Consider the following 17,837-nt stretch of genomic DNA (forward strand, 5'->3'; position numbering starts at 1 on the left):
TTAATATTCCCTAATCGTTTAGTGTCTACTACCTAGTATGGAGTAGCTAGCCAACAATAGTTAAACACCTAGTCTCTTACTTAACCCTAACTTATCCCTACCTAATCATGGTAGTTGAGATAGTATAAAAATGGCCACCCACTTTTAAAGAAGCTTCCAATTTTATTGTCATACACTGAGAGTTATGGTTGTTAACCAAGCTTTCATAAACTTTATGCGGGAAATAATTATTTTTGAAAACAATTTTGGATACATAAAACAAATAAATGGAAGTACTAAAATAATGATCATATTCTTACCTTGATCCATGAAGTGAGATTGAGTCACCTTGTGAATTGTATTGTCAAGGTCTTCAACTCACTACTCTCATATAGTGGATGAGTCACTTGTGTGGTGTATGTTGTTAAAAAATAAACAAAAAAAAATAAAAAGACATAAGAATGAGAGTGTGGGTTGGAACCTCAATTTATAATAAGTTGTACATTTCTTAGTCTTCCCATCAAAGACTATATGGGAGTTATACTCATTATTTACACCCATTATGTACAAATTAATGGGTAATGGTGGGTTATGAACTTGAATGCATCCATGTAATTGCATAGGTTATACCTTTCCATTTTCCTCCATTACTCATAAACATAATGTACAAATAAATTTCATAAAGATGGGGTTACAAAAATTGTAACACCACATTCATATGAGTTAAATTTTCTAACTCCCCATTTGTAATTTGAGTCTTCCATACATAAGACTCTTGGATGCTCAATCAATTGATTCACCTACCTATCAATTGATACCTTTAAATAATATTCATATAAATATAATTATATATGACCACACATTATAGGAAAAAAAGCTAACAATAGTCACCATCGGCCTCTTTATTCTATTTCATTTCCTAAAGCTAAACCCGATACCATTACAATGCTTTCCCTTTTACACTTTCATTCATTCCTACATATATTTGATCATTAGATGGGAAGATTGGATGAATCTCTCGACCTTCTTATATTACAAGTCATTGTATAGTTTAACAAGAAGTTAATTTGCCACACCAACAACTTCCTTAATGAGTTGTTAGTGACTTTAAAGAATTATCTCTTTTGAAAAGCTAGCTATGGTCTTTAATTTATTTTAAAAGTCACTAATTACTATTGTTGGCAGATCGGAGGGTTGGCCGTGTCCATCAACTCCCCTTGTGTTCGCCGTGGGCGCTTGGGTGAATGCATTATAAGGCTAAGGTATGCGTCTTTCCTAACAGCAATTGCTTTTAGGAGAGTTGGTAACGCCTGAGGTCCTACAACTATTTTTTAAAAATATTCATTATCATTCATCATTGTAAATTTTTTAATCATAACTAATGTAAAGTTATTTGTTCATTTGTAATTACCAGTAACTCTTGAAAGCATGGATGAAATAAGGTTTGCTCGAGTCTTATTTTATCCCGAGCAACATATTATGTTAATTAATAAATAGGTGACATGTTTATTAAAAATATACAATAACAATCAAATAGAAATACTAATTTTTTATCGAATAAATATATTTTTATTTTCTAAAATTTTAATTTTGTGAAAAATATAATGATATAATAAGAAAACGATGAAAGTAGAAGTCAACAAAATAGAGTATAAAAAGAATTATTAAATTTAAACTAGACTTAGGGGTGTTTGATAAAACTTATTACTTAATGACTTAATCTAACTTTAAGTTAAATTATACTTAAGTTGTTAACTTAAAATTTATTACTTAATTTTTACTTTAAGTATTAAGGTAATTTGATAAAATTAATTTTAAATCATTAATGACATACTTATCCTCATAAATTATAACTAAGATAAATGAGATCAAGTAACATTAGAGGTTGTGACGTAGTAAAAGATATTATGAAGGTAAATAGGATAAATACCGTTGAAAAAGTAAAATAAAGATATGAACTTAAAAATAAGTTAATTGATCTTACTTATTACTTAAAGTTATTTTTGACATTAAGTTATATAATTAATTTATTTTATCAAATATATATAATTTACTTAATGACTTAAATTAAGTTGTTAAACCACTTTAAGTTACTAAGTTAATTTACTAAATACTCACTTAAATAAGATATTTTTTCTTTTATTTATTTATTTATTTTATTGATTTTATAAATATTTTTATAAAATTAAAAATATTTATATATAATATAATATAATTAAAAATTTAAAATATTTTTGCACGTGATATTTTCATTAAAATTTCTTAATACCCTTTTCAAATTATTGGTCATCCAAAGGCTCATGGTTGGCAATTGTACCAATTGCAGATGTATTAATTGCAGAGGAGGCAACTCCACTTGCCCAGCCAGCTCCATATGCCACAATAAATACCTCTGCCAACTTCTTTCTAATTTACCATTCTATCCTTCGAATATTATCTCTCTTAACATCAACATTATGAAATGAAAGTATATAAGAAGGTTCTTTTCGTCATTGAAGTTCCCCTAGTCCATCCCAGATCGGTCTAAGCGGAACAAACGAGAAATTTAATGAGCCACTCTACAACGACACCAAGTGAGCTGTGAACTTGACAGCCCACTTCTCTGCCGTTGGATTTCATGCTCGGTCCACCCAGCTCTGACAATCGTGTCGATCTACGGTGGACATAAGGACAGCTGTGATAAGGCACGTGAGAGTATATGTTTCCAAGTTTTAAAAACATTTAGCACTGTTTTTCGCTACAACTGTTTCCAGTTTTCTTTATTTTCTGAAAACATTTTTCTTCAGACGAACCCTAAGTGGGTTTTTCCGAAATCAAATTTCGACGAAATATTTTATTTAATTTTACAGTGAAATCTGTTGAATCAGAGTCATGACCACCGGAGATCTCCTCAATATTCATCCTACGGAGCTCAAATTTCCATGTAAGTCCCCTTCTGTTGACCTGATTTCGTGTTTTGTTGGAGAAAAACTGAGCTAAAGGAAACAAAAATTTTCAGTCTTTTGTTTTATGTTGGTTTGATTTTTATTTTTTTTTTATGTTGGCCACGGTTGAGTTAGGGTTTTTGTTGTCTGGGGTTCATGGAAAACCCATGTTTTGAAATTTTGTTTTCTTTTATTTTCCTGATTCTTTTCTCAGCAACCAAATGGAGCATTACTTCTTTTAGCACTTCAATTATGGTTAGAGACTAGACGGATAACTTTTCTTTACTTTTTTTTTTTTTTTTTTCCGGTAACAAACTATGAAAATTTAAGATTAGAAATGTAATTTCTTTTATTGCCTATGTTTTCTCAGCTACCAGTTTCCTAAGTCTCTGTCAACCCTATGTTTGTTGCTGAGAAAATGTTGGGAAAAGCAAGGAAAATTAAAATCTTGGTGAAGTACATGTTGTTGATCCATCGAGTTAATATCCTTCTGGTCATTATTTGGCATTAGTTTCTGCTATGTTGATTTTCTTTATTGGAAATTTTAGTGTGTGTTTTTGATTCTGTGATGGGTATTTGGCATGTGATTGTAAAGTTGAATTGAAGAAGCAGAGTTCATGTTCCCTGCAATTGACCAACAAGACTGATCAATATGTGGCCTTCAAGGTAGCTTTTATTTTATTTAATTTTTTTTGTTTTTAAAATGGAGGTTTTGGGGTGGTTGTGCTACATGTTAATCTGATTTATATATGGTTAACTTTCAATATTATGGTGCTGATATTAATATTGTGATTCAAAGGTTAAAACAACAAACCCAAAGAAATATTGTGTTCGACCCAACACCGGTGTTGTCTTGCCAGGAGCCACATGCAATGTTACGGGTAAGCTCTCGATCTTTTCTTATTGTTCTAAGGGGAGGGAGTAGTTTTTTGTTTTTCTCTTTTTGTTCTTTGCTTTCTGGGCCCTTGCATACCACCTATGTAGTTTGGTGTGCCCTTTTGCTAGGCACTGTTAATAGATTTCTTTGCTTGCCTATCAAACAAGGAATTATTTTCTTATTGTAAACATTAGTCATTCTTCACTGTAATTCTTGTTGTTTTTACCTTTATTTTTTTAAAATAGATCTTGAGTTGCATTTGATGGTTATTTTGAATCTTCTTTTTTCAGCTATTAATCCATGTAAATTTTTTTAAAAAAAATTTAAATCCTTGTTGATGTGCTGTATGAATTTCATCTCTTTAGCAATTGTTTCATTTATTTTTATTTAATTTTGATTAACATACTTTCACTATGAATTGGCCTTGGCAGTTACAATGCAAGCCCAGAAAGAAGCACCGCCAGATATGCAATGCAAGGACAAGTTCCTCCTTCAGAGTGTTGTGGCCCCCACAGCTGCAACTGCCAAGGACATAACCACAGAAATGGTGAGATGATCTAATTCCTGCGCTTTCTTTCAGTAGGATTTTGTTTTGGATTTTTTTTCTTGGACTTAGACATCATGTGAATTGGTTTTGTAGTTTAATAAGGTGGATGGGAAGGTTGTTGAGGAGTTCAAATTGAGGGTGGTTTATATTCCTGCTAATCCTCCCTCACCTGTCCCTGAAGGATCTGAAGAAGGATCTTCTCCCCGGGCATCTGTGCATGAGAATGGGAACCAAAACACTTCATTGTTTTGTACTGTAGGTGCTTCTTCTGGCTGTTTTGATTACTTGTCCCCCGTTGGTGGAAAATATATCACGAATTTGGTTTTAACATTGTTCCATACTAAAAAAATTATATTCGTTTTGGGCAATATAAATTTCAGGTAAAAGGATCTCCAGAGGAGGCTAAAGAGGAAGCTTTGGAGGTAAGTTCCTTAGTGCCCCTATTTTTCTGAAAAATTTGCAACTCTGCACATGAAGTCAGATTCCATCATACTAGTTGTGATTAAAATATCATTTTCTAGGAAATTAGTCTAATATTCCTCCATTTTTAATCTGTTTGTGAATGGGGGTCCTTGAATTTCAAATGTATGGTTGAAGGTCCTTTTTTCCTCTCGTACTTAATTTTAAGTTTTATGATCTCTCTCTCTCTCTCTCTCTCTCTCTCTATATATATATATATATATATATATATATATATATATATATATCTACTGGGCTATGAGGTTAATGTTGCAGGCTTGTACTGATTGTAGGAAAGCCTACAGTAGTTTGAATTTTTTCAATGTCACGAATTGAATAGTGTTAAATCTTTTCTGCTTATTCACTGAGTAGTCGATAGGGGTCTAAAGGGTTGGTTAAGGAAGATGAAGCTGTATTTGAACTCATGAAAGCACAATCTGCATGTTAAAACTGAGGAGCTTCACTAAATATTTACAAAATTCAGTTAATTAAAGTTCATTGAGGCCGAAATTCTCTTTCTACTTGTCTTCTTTTGACTATCATCACCTAGTTGGTATGATCTTCTGAATTCTTGGATACTAGCTGCTTTGGGGCGATTAAGTTCCTTGTGTTGTTTATTAGTTAACATTCATGCTATTTCCAAACAAAATTTATTGAATTAGTATTTAGAAAGTGGCACATGTTTGAGTTAGCATGTGAATGTCTTGTCAAGACCAGTTTTGGTCTAGACTCTTTGTGTTGGTCTTTTGTAGAGACCAGTTTGGAGTGCTATCTTAGGTTGTTTTGATATTGCCATTAAATTAAAAGAGGGTTGGTTGTGAATGAGGTTATTGTTAAGAATTTGGCAATAAAAAGTTAATGATCATTTGTTTATACATTGGAGAAGACTTACTTAGGAATTTCTCAATAAAGCTTTTGTGAATCAATAAATAAATTTACTCAAGTTTTTGTGCTTTTTGTAGTATTAGTAGGTATTTCTATGTAAAGTAGAAACTTAGTGTTTGTTTGAGGGGAAAGTTTCTATCCTTAGGTTAAAATTTTCTGTATATCAGAAAGTTGGAGTCTCCATTTAATCAAAGGAATTCTTTTAGTGTCTTTGTGTTTTTCCTATTTTTATTTTTATTTTATTTACTGTGGAAGTTGACATAGGTAGTCAACGCTGAGGTGCACTGTCAGGATGATGATTTAGTGTTGCAGTATTGAAGCAGTGCATAAAAAATGTGGTGTCAAGATTATGAGGATGCTTTTCTTGAGGGCAGAGTGGGGTGAGTGAGGGGAGAGTATGGGTTGGCTTTCAAGCCTCTAACTTTCATGATTTAAAGAGTCATGAAGAGATCTATAAATAGTTTTTCATGTCTCTATGACCTGGTTTGAAGGATCATGAAGAGCTCTTGATTATTTTACTATTCAGCTTTAAATTAGTTTTATTTTAAAATATTCTTTGAAGCTCCTATATAAAATTTCAATTTACTCTTTCTTCAATCATTTTGATATAGTTTCCTCAAAAGGTTTAACAAACACTCTATGATAATTTTAGCATTTTTTAATAGGAATAATATGAGTGTTTCCCACAGGCTTCTGAAAATCTTCTCTTATCTTTGATGTAAAGTGTTTTGATGACAAGATGAATGTCTGTCACTTAAAACAGGATATTTATCTTTGTGCAAATTATCCAAAAGATTCCTAGATGTTCAATAAATATATGATGCCCTCAAAGAACCAATGCAACGGTATGGCCAACTTAGTCAATGAGACAAGACTTAGTCTGTGTTCTAGCCGCGAAGCTAAGACCATTGAGGTGTGTAGTGTTGTAGAATCGAAATGGAGTCCTCAGATACTTTAGGACTCCCAAACCTTACAAAAACTTTGGTAGACCATAAGCAAACTTTGTTAGCAACATTTCAAAATAGTGCCTAATTTTCCCCCACTTCAATATCTTTGCAGTGCCAAATTTGCATTGGGGACTTACCTGGCTACATATTATTTTCCATCTTGCCTTGTGTCATTAGGCTATCACCATTTGTTGTTTGGTTGTGGCTACATATTACTTGGCCATTGTCCTTTTGTTCTTGATTTTATGAATTAGTGAATTATTTGGCCATGAGTTAGTGACTAGGAGAGTAAGGCATTGACAGGGAAATTAATATATATTGGAGGGTTTGGTGGCTTGGGTCCAATAGAGGCCTAAAGTGAAAAGGAGAAGGTTGTAGATGTGGGCCGAGATTCAGTTAGCCCAGTATGCTCACTTTTAAATCAGATTGCTTAGCCCAAAGTTGAGCTCGGTTGGGTAGGGCCCAACCATTGGGGGTTAGGGTTTGATACCTTCCTTTGGTTGTTTGAGTTGGGCCTCAACAGGCTTAGATGGGTTAAAAGGCCTGATGCCCATGGAAGACTTGAAAAGGGGTGTCGCCTAAGTTGGAGTGGATCACCTTTGTGAAGTCAATGAGGATGATTTTCAAAACCATGTTTCCTTTTCAAACCCATGCAATTTTGTAAGTAGGATGGTTTTCAATGAACAACTTCAACTTATAATGGCCTCCTTTGACTAGTTATGGTAGTCTTCTCATTCTTTTTAGTTGTTTGATCGCTTTGAACACCTTGGACAACAACTATATTCTTATGTAACATAGTATCAAAGTGCACAACTATCGGTTTTCTTGAACCTTGGTGTAACAACTTCTTTCTCATCATTAAGGTATATTCTCAAGCATCTTCTAAGTTGAATAAATGAACTACCCTTATGTTGTCTCTAATTGATGCATTTAAGCCTGGAAGGTAACAAGATGTCATTTATTCATTAATCTTGTTTAAACCAAGCTGAATTGAGAGGTTATCAAACTCACAAGTATGTTCTGCAATTAGCATACTTCTTTGTTTAAATGGGTGGAGCTAATCATACAACTCTATGACATAACCCACCCATAATCTATAACATAACCTGCCCATAAGAATTGCTTCTGCATATCTGCTTTCTTGTAATCCCATGTGCTTCTTTTTTAGTTTGCTTGTTTGGCATGTTGCTTTTCAACTCTCTTCCACTGTTAAGGTGCAATGCCCTTCAACTTATGCTTTACGAACACCATTTTCTTTATTCAGCCATAGGCTTCTTCTCAAGGTGGTTCCCCAAACTTGCTTCCCAACCCAAATCATAATGTTCATCATGTATCTTTTGGAAATAATTAGCAACTTCAATTTTGATTCTTTCCCTGTTCCAATCAAGGTCATGAACTAATTTATCTTCCAGCCCACTTTGCTCTATTTTATTTCTTTGTCTAACATCATTAAAGGTTTTCTTCTACTTCAGAAGGTTCATCCTTGTGACTACCTTTCAGTATATCCAAGGAGTTGAGGCTGCCTTTGGAACTCTCCATGTGGGCTTCCATCAATTTGCTCTACTGCAGTATTTGCACAATCTGTGACAAATCCTCAATCATTTGCCTCATCTTTTCTGTTTGTTGGGCTTGGTTTCTGCTTTCATCATGACCTCTACCATTCAAACCATAGTATTGATTTTTTGGGCTCTGATATCAATTTAATGCAGTGAAAAAAAATGACAAAGATGTGATAAAGAAAGAATAAAGAACTACTCTTAGAATAAATTCACGAGTGTGTTTCTAAATAATTCTTTTTGTTGAATGAATAATGAATTATTAATTGTCTACAATCTTAGCTAATTGTAGAGTTAATCATAATTCTAAATATAATAGGAAAACGATTATAATCATAATTGAATTGTTCCTTGTAAGAAAAATTGAAATAGAAACCTAAATAAGGTATAAAACTAATAAAAGCCTAATCAGTGTGGAAACCTAAATATATGGAAATCTAATCTACATGAATTCCTAATTGCTAAACAATTTTATTTTATTACATCGAGGTGGTTTGACCTTGGTATAAATATAAGGACTCAAGAAAGAGAATCTTACACTGCCCTAGGCTCTATTTGATGTCCAAAAAAAAATGTTGAGGAATAAAATTTTCAACTGCAGTTCCAATTGCTGTAGACCTTCTAAGATTCTTCGAACACATTCCTTTCATAAATTCTAATAACAGATGATCCATTTTCCACTCTTTTCTTGTATATAAAAAGTATTTTATTAATTTATTTTATGATGTCGTGGATTATGCTGTTGATCTGGAAAGCTGAACTGGACCCTCTTATGCAGGTGTGAAAACATTAGTGCATACTCAACAAGGACTAATCATTATAAAAGTGATCATGTGCTAATTTTTTTTGGTGGGGAAGAACATGGAATAACATATTAGTGTAGTTCCCCCAAGTCTAAATGCTTCCCAGTTGGTAATCATGTAATATTATGTGATCTTTCTATTAAAAAAATCTTGAGCTTCTTCTTAGAGGAGACGATCAGTATAAATATCAAATTAGTATTGAGAAATTTAGGTTACAATCACATATCGATAAAAGAGAGAAGAATAGAGGAGAAGGGGTAGAAGTGTATACATGAATATTCATTTGTTTCCATCCATTATTTCAAAATTATTTAATTATGAAAAAATTGGCAAGAAGTGAATGAACAACTAATTGTTTACTTATTTACCTTGTTATTGGAGTTACCTTCAGTACCTTTGCATGAAGTGGCAACATTTTGCATTCAGAATAGCAATTTGATGTTGGACTGCCTAAGAAGTTAGCATTGCGACAGGCATTGGGTTGTTTAAAGACACAAGTGTGTTAGATTCTCTATCCCTTTATATATATATATTTTCTTCTATGGGAAGAAACTGTTGTCAGTTTTGGAAGATAGTTCTTAATGCAAGACCCAAAAAATGCCAGCAGTATAAAAGTTTTTTCTTTGTTGTATAATGAGATAAGAGATTAAAGGAGCAAAAGAAAATGAAAGAAAAGGGAGTCCTTGACAATCACACCAAGGCTCCTAGGCATATATTCTAAAACTTTTATTAAAATTCTACTTCTCTGCTTTGAAAGACTACATAGGTAGGTATAGGCTTTTTCTCTTAATAGGACAATGGAAGAGATATATAGGAAATGAATATTGTTCAGAAACAAAAAGAGGAACTTAGCGAATGTGAACCACCACCTAAGTAAGAAATTTAGCGAATGACTGAACCTAAACTAACTATGGTAAGTCCTAAGAGGAACTTAGAATCATCATTGGTATCCCAAATTAAGGCTTGGGCATTGATACCTGCTTTTCCCCTTCAAAGAAAATTTCCAGCAATGTTCCCCATCAGTTGCTTTATGCCTGTTTTGGTTGGAGTGAAATAGAAGCTGCTTTGAAGGAATGGAACAATTGGATGTGATGTTGACAAATCTCTTTACAAAAATGTTGTTCTCTTGGTTAAAATGTTGATATAAACTATAACTTCGCCTCCATGCTTGGACTTCTTCAATTTTTTGGGGAGGAGTTTAGTTGATTAAGTATTGTGCCTTTTGCACATTTTATGTACTCCTCATGTTCATGGATTGGGCCCCTTTTTTGTTGGGCATTCTTGAATGTAGGTTTCTTTATTTGCCTATAAAAAAAGAAAGAAAAAAATTCCTTTCTGCCAAATACCTGGTCATTTTGAGTCTGTCTTTCCGTCTGCTTGCATTTCCATACAAGTTACTTTTGTGAGTGGATCCTTTCTTCCCTTTCTAATCCTTCCTAGTTACTTTGATTCTATAACTTGATGCAAATGATATGACTGGACAATTTAGTGCAGCAACCATTAGGATGTATGGAAATATTGTCACAAAAAGTTTTAGTTTAGATCTAATTGATGTAGGAAAATATGCCTACAAAGTGGTGCTTGACTAGTCTGTGGCTTGTTTTCTCCTTAAATTAAGGGATGGACTTTGATCACTATGGTGGCATGAAAGCTTCAGTTCTTGCAGCAATTTCATCCAAGATTTTCTTTAGGGTGGGTTACCTATTTGGTGCAGCAAGTGGACATGTGCACATGTCCATATTGGTGTATGTTTGATTTTGAAATTCTAGCACTTGGAAGTTGGATGACAATGTCGTGTCTTGTAAATTGTAATTACCAAAAAAGTTAAACGAGTATAAATGCAATCAAGTAACCAATTCCACAGTTGGTAATTGTGTAGTTCTTCACCAAAGTGGAAAATATTTTAATGAACTGCCAACTTGAGCAGTTAATAGTTCTACACCTAAACAGTAATTTATTCTCTTAACTACATAGCATATAGTAATTTTCTAATAAATTCTTATTCAGGCATGGTCAATGGTTACCAAGTTGACTGAGGAGAGGGCTTCTGCCCTTCAACAAAATCAGAAGCTTCGTCAGGAGTTGGTATGTTCAAAAGTGCTTATTGACTGATTATGATTTTTCATTGTTTGAACTTGTTCATTTTGCTGCTGTGTGTATTTTTTTTTGCTCTATTGTATATTTCTGTGAATTTTAGCTATAATTTTTAGTTCCAAATTCCAATACATACACACCCACACACACTTATATATGTTGTTCATATGTATTTGTTTATGTGTCACCTTCAAAGTTTCAGCTTCCTATGTTTGTCATCATTTCCTCCACCCACCAAAAAAAAAAAAGAAAGAAAAAAAGTGTAAAAGTAAATAGTAAGCAAAACTTTTTATTCCTCATAATTGTCAATATCAACATATCAATCAAATCATTCAATTGACAATTCCTCAATATTTATTATAAGAACAAATTTACTTAATTTTCAACATATCATGTGTGCCTTTGGCGAGAGTATATTTTTCATGTAGGATTAATTACCTCTTTATTTTCCTTTTATGATCAAATTTTGACCTTAAAAGTACATTTCAATGATTAATACAATAATTCTTTAAGAATTTTCTTTTCTGTAAAATTTGATTTTACTTAGAAACTATGCAAAATAGTTAAAGGTGTATGTATTGTTGTATTGCATATTGTATTATATATCATATATGTATTATAAGATACACTGAAGATATACACTAGTGATATGCATCGAATTATATAAAAAAATGTATTTATCGTTCTCGTGTATTTTAAGTTTTTAACAACCATGACCTAAAGGAATTTTAACTGATCTTGTCTTAGACAATGGTCATAAACTTGGTTGCACTTCTTTTTGGTTTGGTACCTAGTCAAAACTGAGCCAATCTGAGACAGTTCTCACTTTTGACTTGTTGAGTATCAGAAGTGAATGATCCCAGCTTATGTAGCTTTGTGGTTGGCTTGGATAGTTCCAGTCATAACCTCATTTTTTTGCATGGAAAATTTTGAATGTAGGAGGAAGGAAAGATTTTTCATATGTCCTCTGTTAGTGAGTGTTCTGCAAACAGCTTGAGCCAAAGCTCTAAGATCACCATTTGTTTTTTCTTGTTTGTAAATCTTGTTAGTGCTTTGTCGTTTCACTTTTCTTTTTCAGATAGAGAAGTTCTTTTAATTCAAGGGGGGAGGGAGAAAGAATATTCTAGTATAAGAATTTTTACTACTGATGTTATAAACATAACACTTCCAATTTGCATAGCAATTTAATAGATTTAATAGAAATTCTGTAAGATTTTATAGAATAAGTAACATTAAATGTTAAGAATAAGATTTTAGCTGTTGTATATTTGACATTGAATCCAACCTACAAATAAGAAGTAACATTAAAATGAAGGAAAAAACAGATAGAGCTGCCTTCTGCTGTTCAAGTAATGTCATGATCTACTTCCCCTGGTGGACAATATAATTAAAGCTTCAAATTGGCTGCTAACCTGCACCCTTCATTTTCTCCAGTTGGGATGAAAGCATTGGAACACCATACTGGTAGTCTGGCAATCTGTCTGATGCCAAAATGAAAGGAAATTGGTTCTAAGTAAAAAGTTCTATTTTACTGGTTTCCATACAAGATTGAAGTAGATGATGGGCACAACATCACATTAACATGCCTGTTGATCCCCTACATCCTTTCTAGTGAATATCGATGGTGATTTGTTTGTTTCTGTTCACTTTGGATGTAACCTGTCACAATGACATTTTTCTGTCGAACAGGAGCTGGTGAGAAAAGAAATCAGCAAAAGTCGAGCTGGTGGTATCTCCTTATTTTTTGTCGTTGTGCTGGTTGGTCTCATTGGTATCCTGCTCGGCTATTTTGTTAAGAGGACCTAAAAGCTATCAGGGTCAAAAAAGCGATCTACAAAATGTTGCTTGGATGATGCTAGTATCAATGGTTATGGTCTGCCAAATTTTTCAGTACTTTTTTTTTTTGGGAACATTCACTCTCTAGTGTAAAAAAAAACTGTTGGTAGTCCATTATGTATTATTGACATTGGAATGATTGATTTCTGAGTTTGAATAGGGCCTTTCTCGGGTTAGAGTCACTATATTTGCAGTGATTGTGGTGTTGATGCACTGAAGCTCATGTGAAAGAAACATGTTGCCTAGGGCTGGATTGGTTTGAACTCGAAGTATTCCCTCCCTAACGTATGGAATGGACTGGTTAAGAATCAACTTCTCTCTCCCTTGATCGCTCTATATGTTTAGGTTAAATTTTCATTTCCTACCCTCTATTTTCTTATACCTTTTCCAGTGTAAATTCTTGCATAATAATCTTCCAGTGGAAGAATATATATATATATATATATATATATATATATATATATATATATATATATATATATATATATATATATATATATATATATATATATATATTCCGGGAGAAATGCCTGGCTTGCCCGTGGAGATTGTAGCTTTGAGTCTGGTTGTCAGGGAGAAAGAGCTCACTTTTTTGGATGGGTTAACCTGACCGATCTATTTTGTACTTAATCGGACAGGTTTGGATAATTATTTTCAATATTCAAGTTAGGTTTGAGTTAACTTTTTTTAACTCGAACATAATTTGGATTGGGTGGAAGCTAAAATTCATGTTAAAATTCAAACGTTTTTATAATGGATATTTTTTTTTTTAATATCAAATTATATTATATTATATTATATATTTTTTTATGTTTTTAAAAAAATATATAAATTTATGTTTATTCTTGAAATTATAATTTATTTAATATTTAAATTTTAATATAAATATATTAAAAATAGTCTTCTAAAAAATCTAATAAATGAATTTTAAATTATATAAATCAAATAATTTAAACTTAATCCCATCAACTTAAATCTAATTTAAATAATCTAAATTTAATTTGAGGTTTAAAAAATAAGGTAAGATTCGACTTGGGTTGCATATTGGATTGGGCGATCAACCCTTGCTGCCTACTTTTAATCAAATAACCCTTTAACATTTTATGCGCCCTTTAACATTTTATGCGCCGAAAAATAGAAATGGTAAAAGTTCATGTTGGATGACATTTTTATTGGGAGAAAGTAATTTCAGAAAAAAAAAAAAAAAAAAAAACCCTGAAAATAAACTTCCTTTTCCCCTCAATTCAGTGGGTGTGGGAGGAGATGAGATTCAACACCAAAACATGAAAAACAAAAATCACCCTTTTCAATTACTCAATATCACTTTCGATGAGAATTACAAGAGATCCTCAGAAATCGTCGTAAATTGAGAAAACCCTAGAAAATGAAGAAGACACCCGAACGGAAGTCTAATCGGAAACGTCGTCGTCTCGATTCTTTTTGGGCTTGCGATAATTCTCCTCGATGTGCTTAGCCATGACAAGGCCAGTATTAGCGAGTTTCCTGACATTGGGAACGTTGTAGTTCTGAGCGATATACACTCCACAGACGGTTCCCACCATGAACATGAAACTGCTTCTGATTATACCCATTTTTTTATCTTGATCTTGATCTGATCCACCGACACAGAGGGCTTTGCGAGATGGAGACGGAAATGGGTTTAAGAGTTCAGAGCTTGATGCAGCTTTAAATGGACGCCCTCAGCGTTAACCCCTTCTCCAAGGCAAAGAGTCAACCGCTCCTCATCACTTGATTGGCTTATTCCTATTCCAAAAGCTTCATTTAAAAGCACTTCCTTGTTTTCTTTTTTAAAGAAAATTATTTTTTAGGAAACTTATTAGTTTTTTCAATGGCTGGACATCTTTTCCAATTTTTATTTTTTTTTTACCTTTAAGGATAATATGAAAAAAGAAAAAAAAAATTAAAATTATCTATGGACCAGCGGGTATATGAACTATTATACTAATTATAATCTATTAGGAAGGATGATATGTATATTAAGAGTTAATTTTGTAGTGATTTTTTAAAATATTTTTAATATTTATAATATTTAGAAAAATTATCATTCAAACATTAAAAATATTAGAAACGTTTTTTAAAATTATTATCAAACACATTCTATATTGTTTGTTTTTTTAGCTTTTTACTTAAAATAATTTATTTTCAAAATTTAGGTTATTTACTTTTTTTATTTTTTCATAATTTATTATATATTTTTTATTAAATAGAAAAAACTAAAATATGTAGTTTTTTTTAAATAAAAAAAAATAACATATTGATTTTTCTTTACTTTTTATTTTTTAATACTTAATAGAAATAAAATACTATAAAAACAAATAACTTAATATTTAACATTATTAAGTATTAAGGTTATATTTAAATTAAGTAAAAAAACAAACATCACTAGGTTCAAAATCCTACAAGATTAAATTTTTAAGAAAATTGGTGTTCAACGTAATATTAAATGATATTTATCATTTTCTTTTATTAAAAGGAATTAACTGATAGTTTATGGATTTTTTTCCCCCTTCAAAATAATTAAAATTTAAATTTGATTATATTTTTTTTGTTCACAAAAAACAAATTTGTATATACAAATTTATGTGTTTATGCCAAAATTTCAAGAAGGAAAAAATTAAATAAATTGAAATTTATACTTGTTTGAAGAAGTATAACTCTTATAAATTTTTTTCGGTAATATTTGGTTCTCAAAAAATACTCAGATAAAAAAAATCTTAAGAAAAATTATTTTACAATATTTAATAGCATCATGGAAAATGATTAAATATAGTTAAAATTAATTAAAAACTTATATATTTTAAAATTATTTAATTTTAATATTAAAAAGTTAAAATAAGTAAAATAAATTTGAAATAACTTATAAAAATAATTTATTAATTTTAAATCTTTTTTTATTTTTATTTTTTTGTATTTCATTTTTAATTTTCCTTTCCTTACATGTTCTTTCAAACTTTTCGAACCAAACATAACCTTATTTGCAAAGGGAAAAAACAACTTTAAATTTTAAACAATATTTTTTAGCAACTTATTTAGGTTTGAGATAAATCAAGATTAGAAGTATTCTCTTAGACTTTCAAGTGGTCTCTCTCAGATTCCGAGTGTTGTGAAATATCCCATAACGTTTAACTTCCATATCTTGATACTTTTAATCCCTTTAAAATATTATTTATCAATTAAAAATAAAAATAATAAATACAAATAATTGTTTTTTATATATAAAATCAATTTAATTTAATTTTTTATTTTTTATTTTTAATATAGATAAAATAATAATAATACAATACCTTTCAATAAAATAAATTATAAAAAATTATAATATTTTAATTATTTATAACATATAATTATTTTAATGTGACTAAATCTTTTTAAAAATGATTTTCTTAAAAAAATTTAAAATTTTTCAACAAAAAGTTAAATGGGGCTAGGTAGGCACGACTTTGCAAATTTCTATGAAAATATTTTTAAAATAATTAAAAATTAAGGTTATTTAATTAAAAGAGTTATTGAAAGCCCTCATTCGAAAATCTAATCTTCTATTTTTTTTTTCTCTTTTTAATAAAAATGTCCTTGAAACAACAATTAAAAATATTTATGTAAAAAAAACGTGACCCTTCAAATAAAAACGTTTCGAGGAAAAATATAGAAATGGTTAGATTTACAAAATTGAGAATTATTTCATAGTTTTTATTACTCGATTATGGATTTTAATTATTGAAGAACTTACCCATATTAATCTATAAAAGACAAACGTTGCTCTGCAAATTCAGGATGATGTTCTCAAATTCAAAAGAAGAACAATAGAAAATGTTAGAAAAATCTAAGAGAAAGGAAGAAAAGAAAAAAAAAAGAAGAAGAGAAAAGTGGAGACGAGACCATCCCAATACCATAAAATTAAGGGATAATTGTGTTTCGGATCTAGTTGGATCAAAAAATTAAGTCTTGATTCATATAAGTTCAATATTTAAGCCCTAGACTTAGACGAAGTGGAAGTGTGAAAATTGAGAAGAAGAATATGAATTTTTTATCTTTCCAAAAATGAACTTGACTATGAAATAAATAAAAAAGTAAAAAAAGTTAATTTAAATTTTATTTCTTTTGCAAACCTCAATAAAATTTAATATAATTTAGTGATTTGAAAAAAAAATACATTATTTTCCAAAAAAATAAAAATAAATTATTATTATTTAAAAGTCAAACATCTTGAAAAATATATATATTTAAAATTATGTACATAAAAAATAATTGAAAATATATCAAATTTATTTTTTAAATGATATTTTTATAATATTTTTTAAAAAAATTCTAAAAATAATTATTAAAAAAAAATTTAAGATAATAACATTTCTCAAATATTATGATAGAAAATAGTTTTGAAACCTATATTGATCTCTTTATATTTTATATCCTCCGGTATCAATTATGCAATTTTTATGACAAAAAACAATTGTCCCTCGAATTAAAACACAAATACATACACATGTGATAGCAATTTGTGTCTGGTGTCACCGACCTTCTGCAATTACTCTCACAGAACGACGTCGTCTGTCTTAGCCTTGGAATTCCCATAGTTTTGGTCCATGTGCTGAGCCCTGGCGCATTCAATGTGGATCCGTTTCTCAGTTCTGCAGTTTTTAGCAGCATGAGCCCCCCTTTGATTTTGATGAATGAATGTGAGAGAAAATGAGAATGGGTCGGTTTGGAGCTTTTACTGAGGGACAGTGCCCAACATTTCTTGGGAGTTGGGTCACGTTCCAACTAATTTTTGAGATTTAATTGTTAAAAAAATACAATAATTTTATTTTTTAAATATGATATTTCAAAATATATATTTAAATTTACCATACTTTAAAAGAATCCAATCGAAAATTATAGATAATTTTTAACTAATAATATAAAATATATCATATTT

General features: G+C 30.7%; 1 protein-coding gene across 2 annotated transcripts; it reads left to right on the forward strand.

Moving 5' to 3' along the window:
* Positions 1 to 2,706: 2,706 nt before the first annotated feature.
* Positions 2,707 to 13,219, forward strand: LOC100253897 (vesicle-associated protein 1-3). Of its 2 annotated transcripts, none has more exons than XM_002280229.4 (8): positions 2,707 to 2,902; positions 3,499 to 3,569; positions 3,703 to 3,784; positions 4,212 to 4,327; positions 4,421 to 4,582; positions 4,708 to 4,749; positions 10,985 to 11,062; positions 12,761 to 13,219. In XM_002280229.4, exons 1-8 carry the CDS (start codon positions 2,851 to 2,853, stop codon positions 12,875 to 12,877), a joined length of 720 nt encoding a protein of 239 aa, XP_002280265.1. In that variant the 5' UTR covers positions 2,707 to 2,850; the 3' UTR covers positions 12,878 to 13,219. The 2 variants fall into 2 exon arrangements, with proteins under 2 accessions (XP_002280265.1, XP_019081251.1); XM_019225706.2 differs by having other exon boundaries at positions 2,708 to 2,902; positions 12,506 to 12,800.
* Positions 13,220 to 17,837: the final 4,618 nt, after the last annotated feature.

Source organism: Vitis vinifera, chromosome 15 (genome assembly GCF_030704535.1).
Source record: "Vitis vinifera cultivar Pinot Noir 40024 chromosome 15, ASM3070453v1".
In the NCBI taxonomy this organism is placed as follows: Eukaryota; Viridiplantae; Streptophyta; class Magnoliopsida; order Vitales; family Vitaceae; genus Vitis; species Vitis vinifera.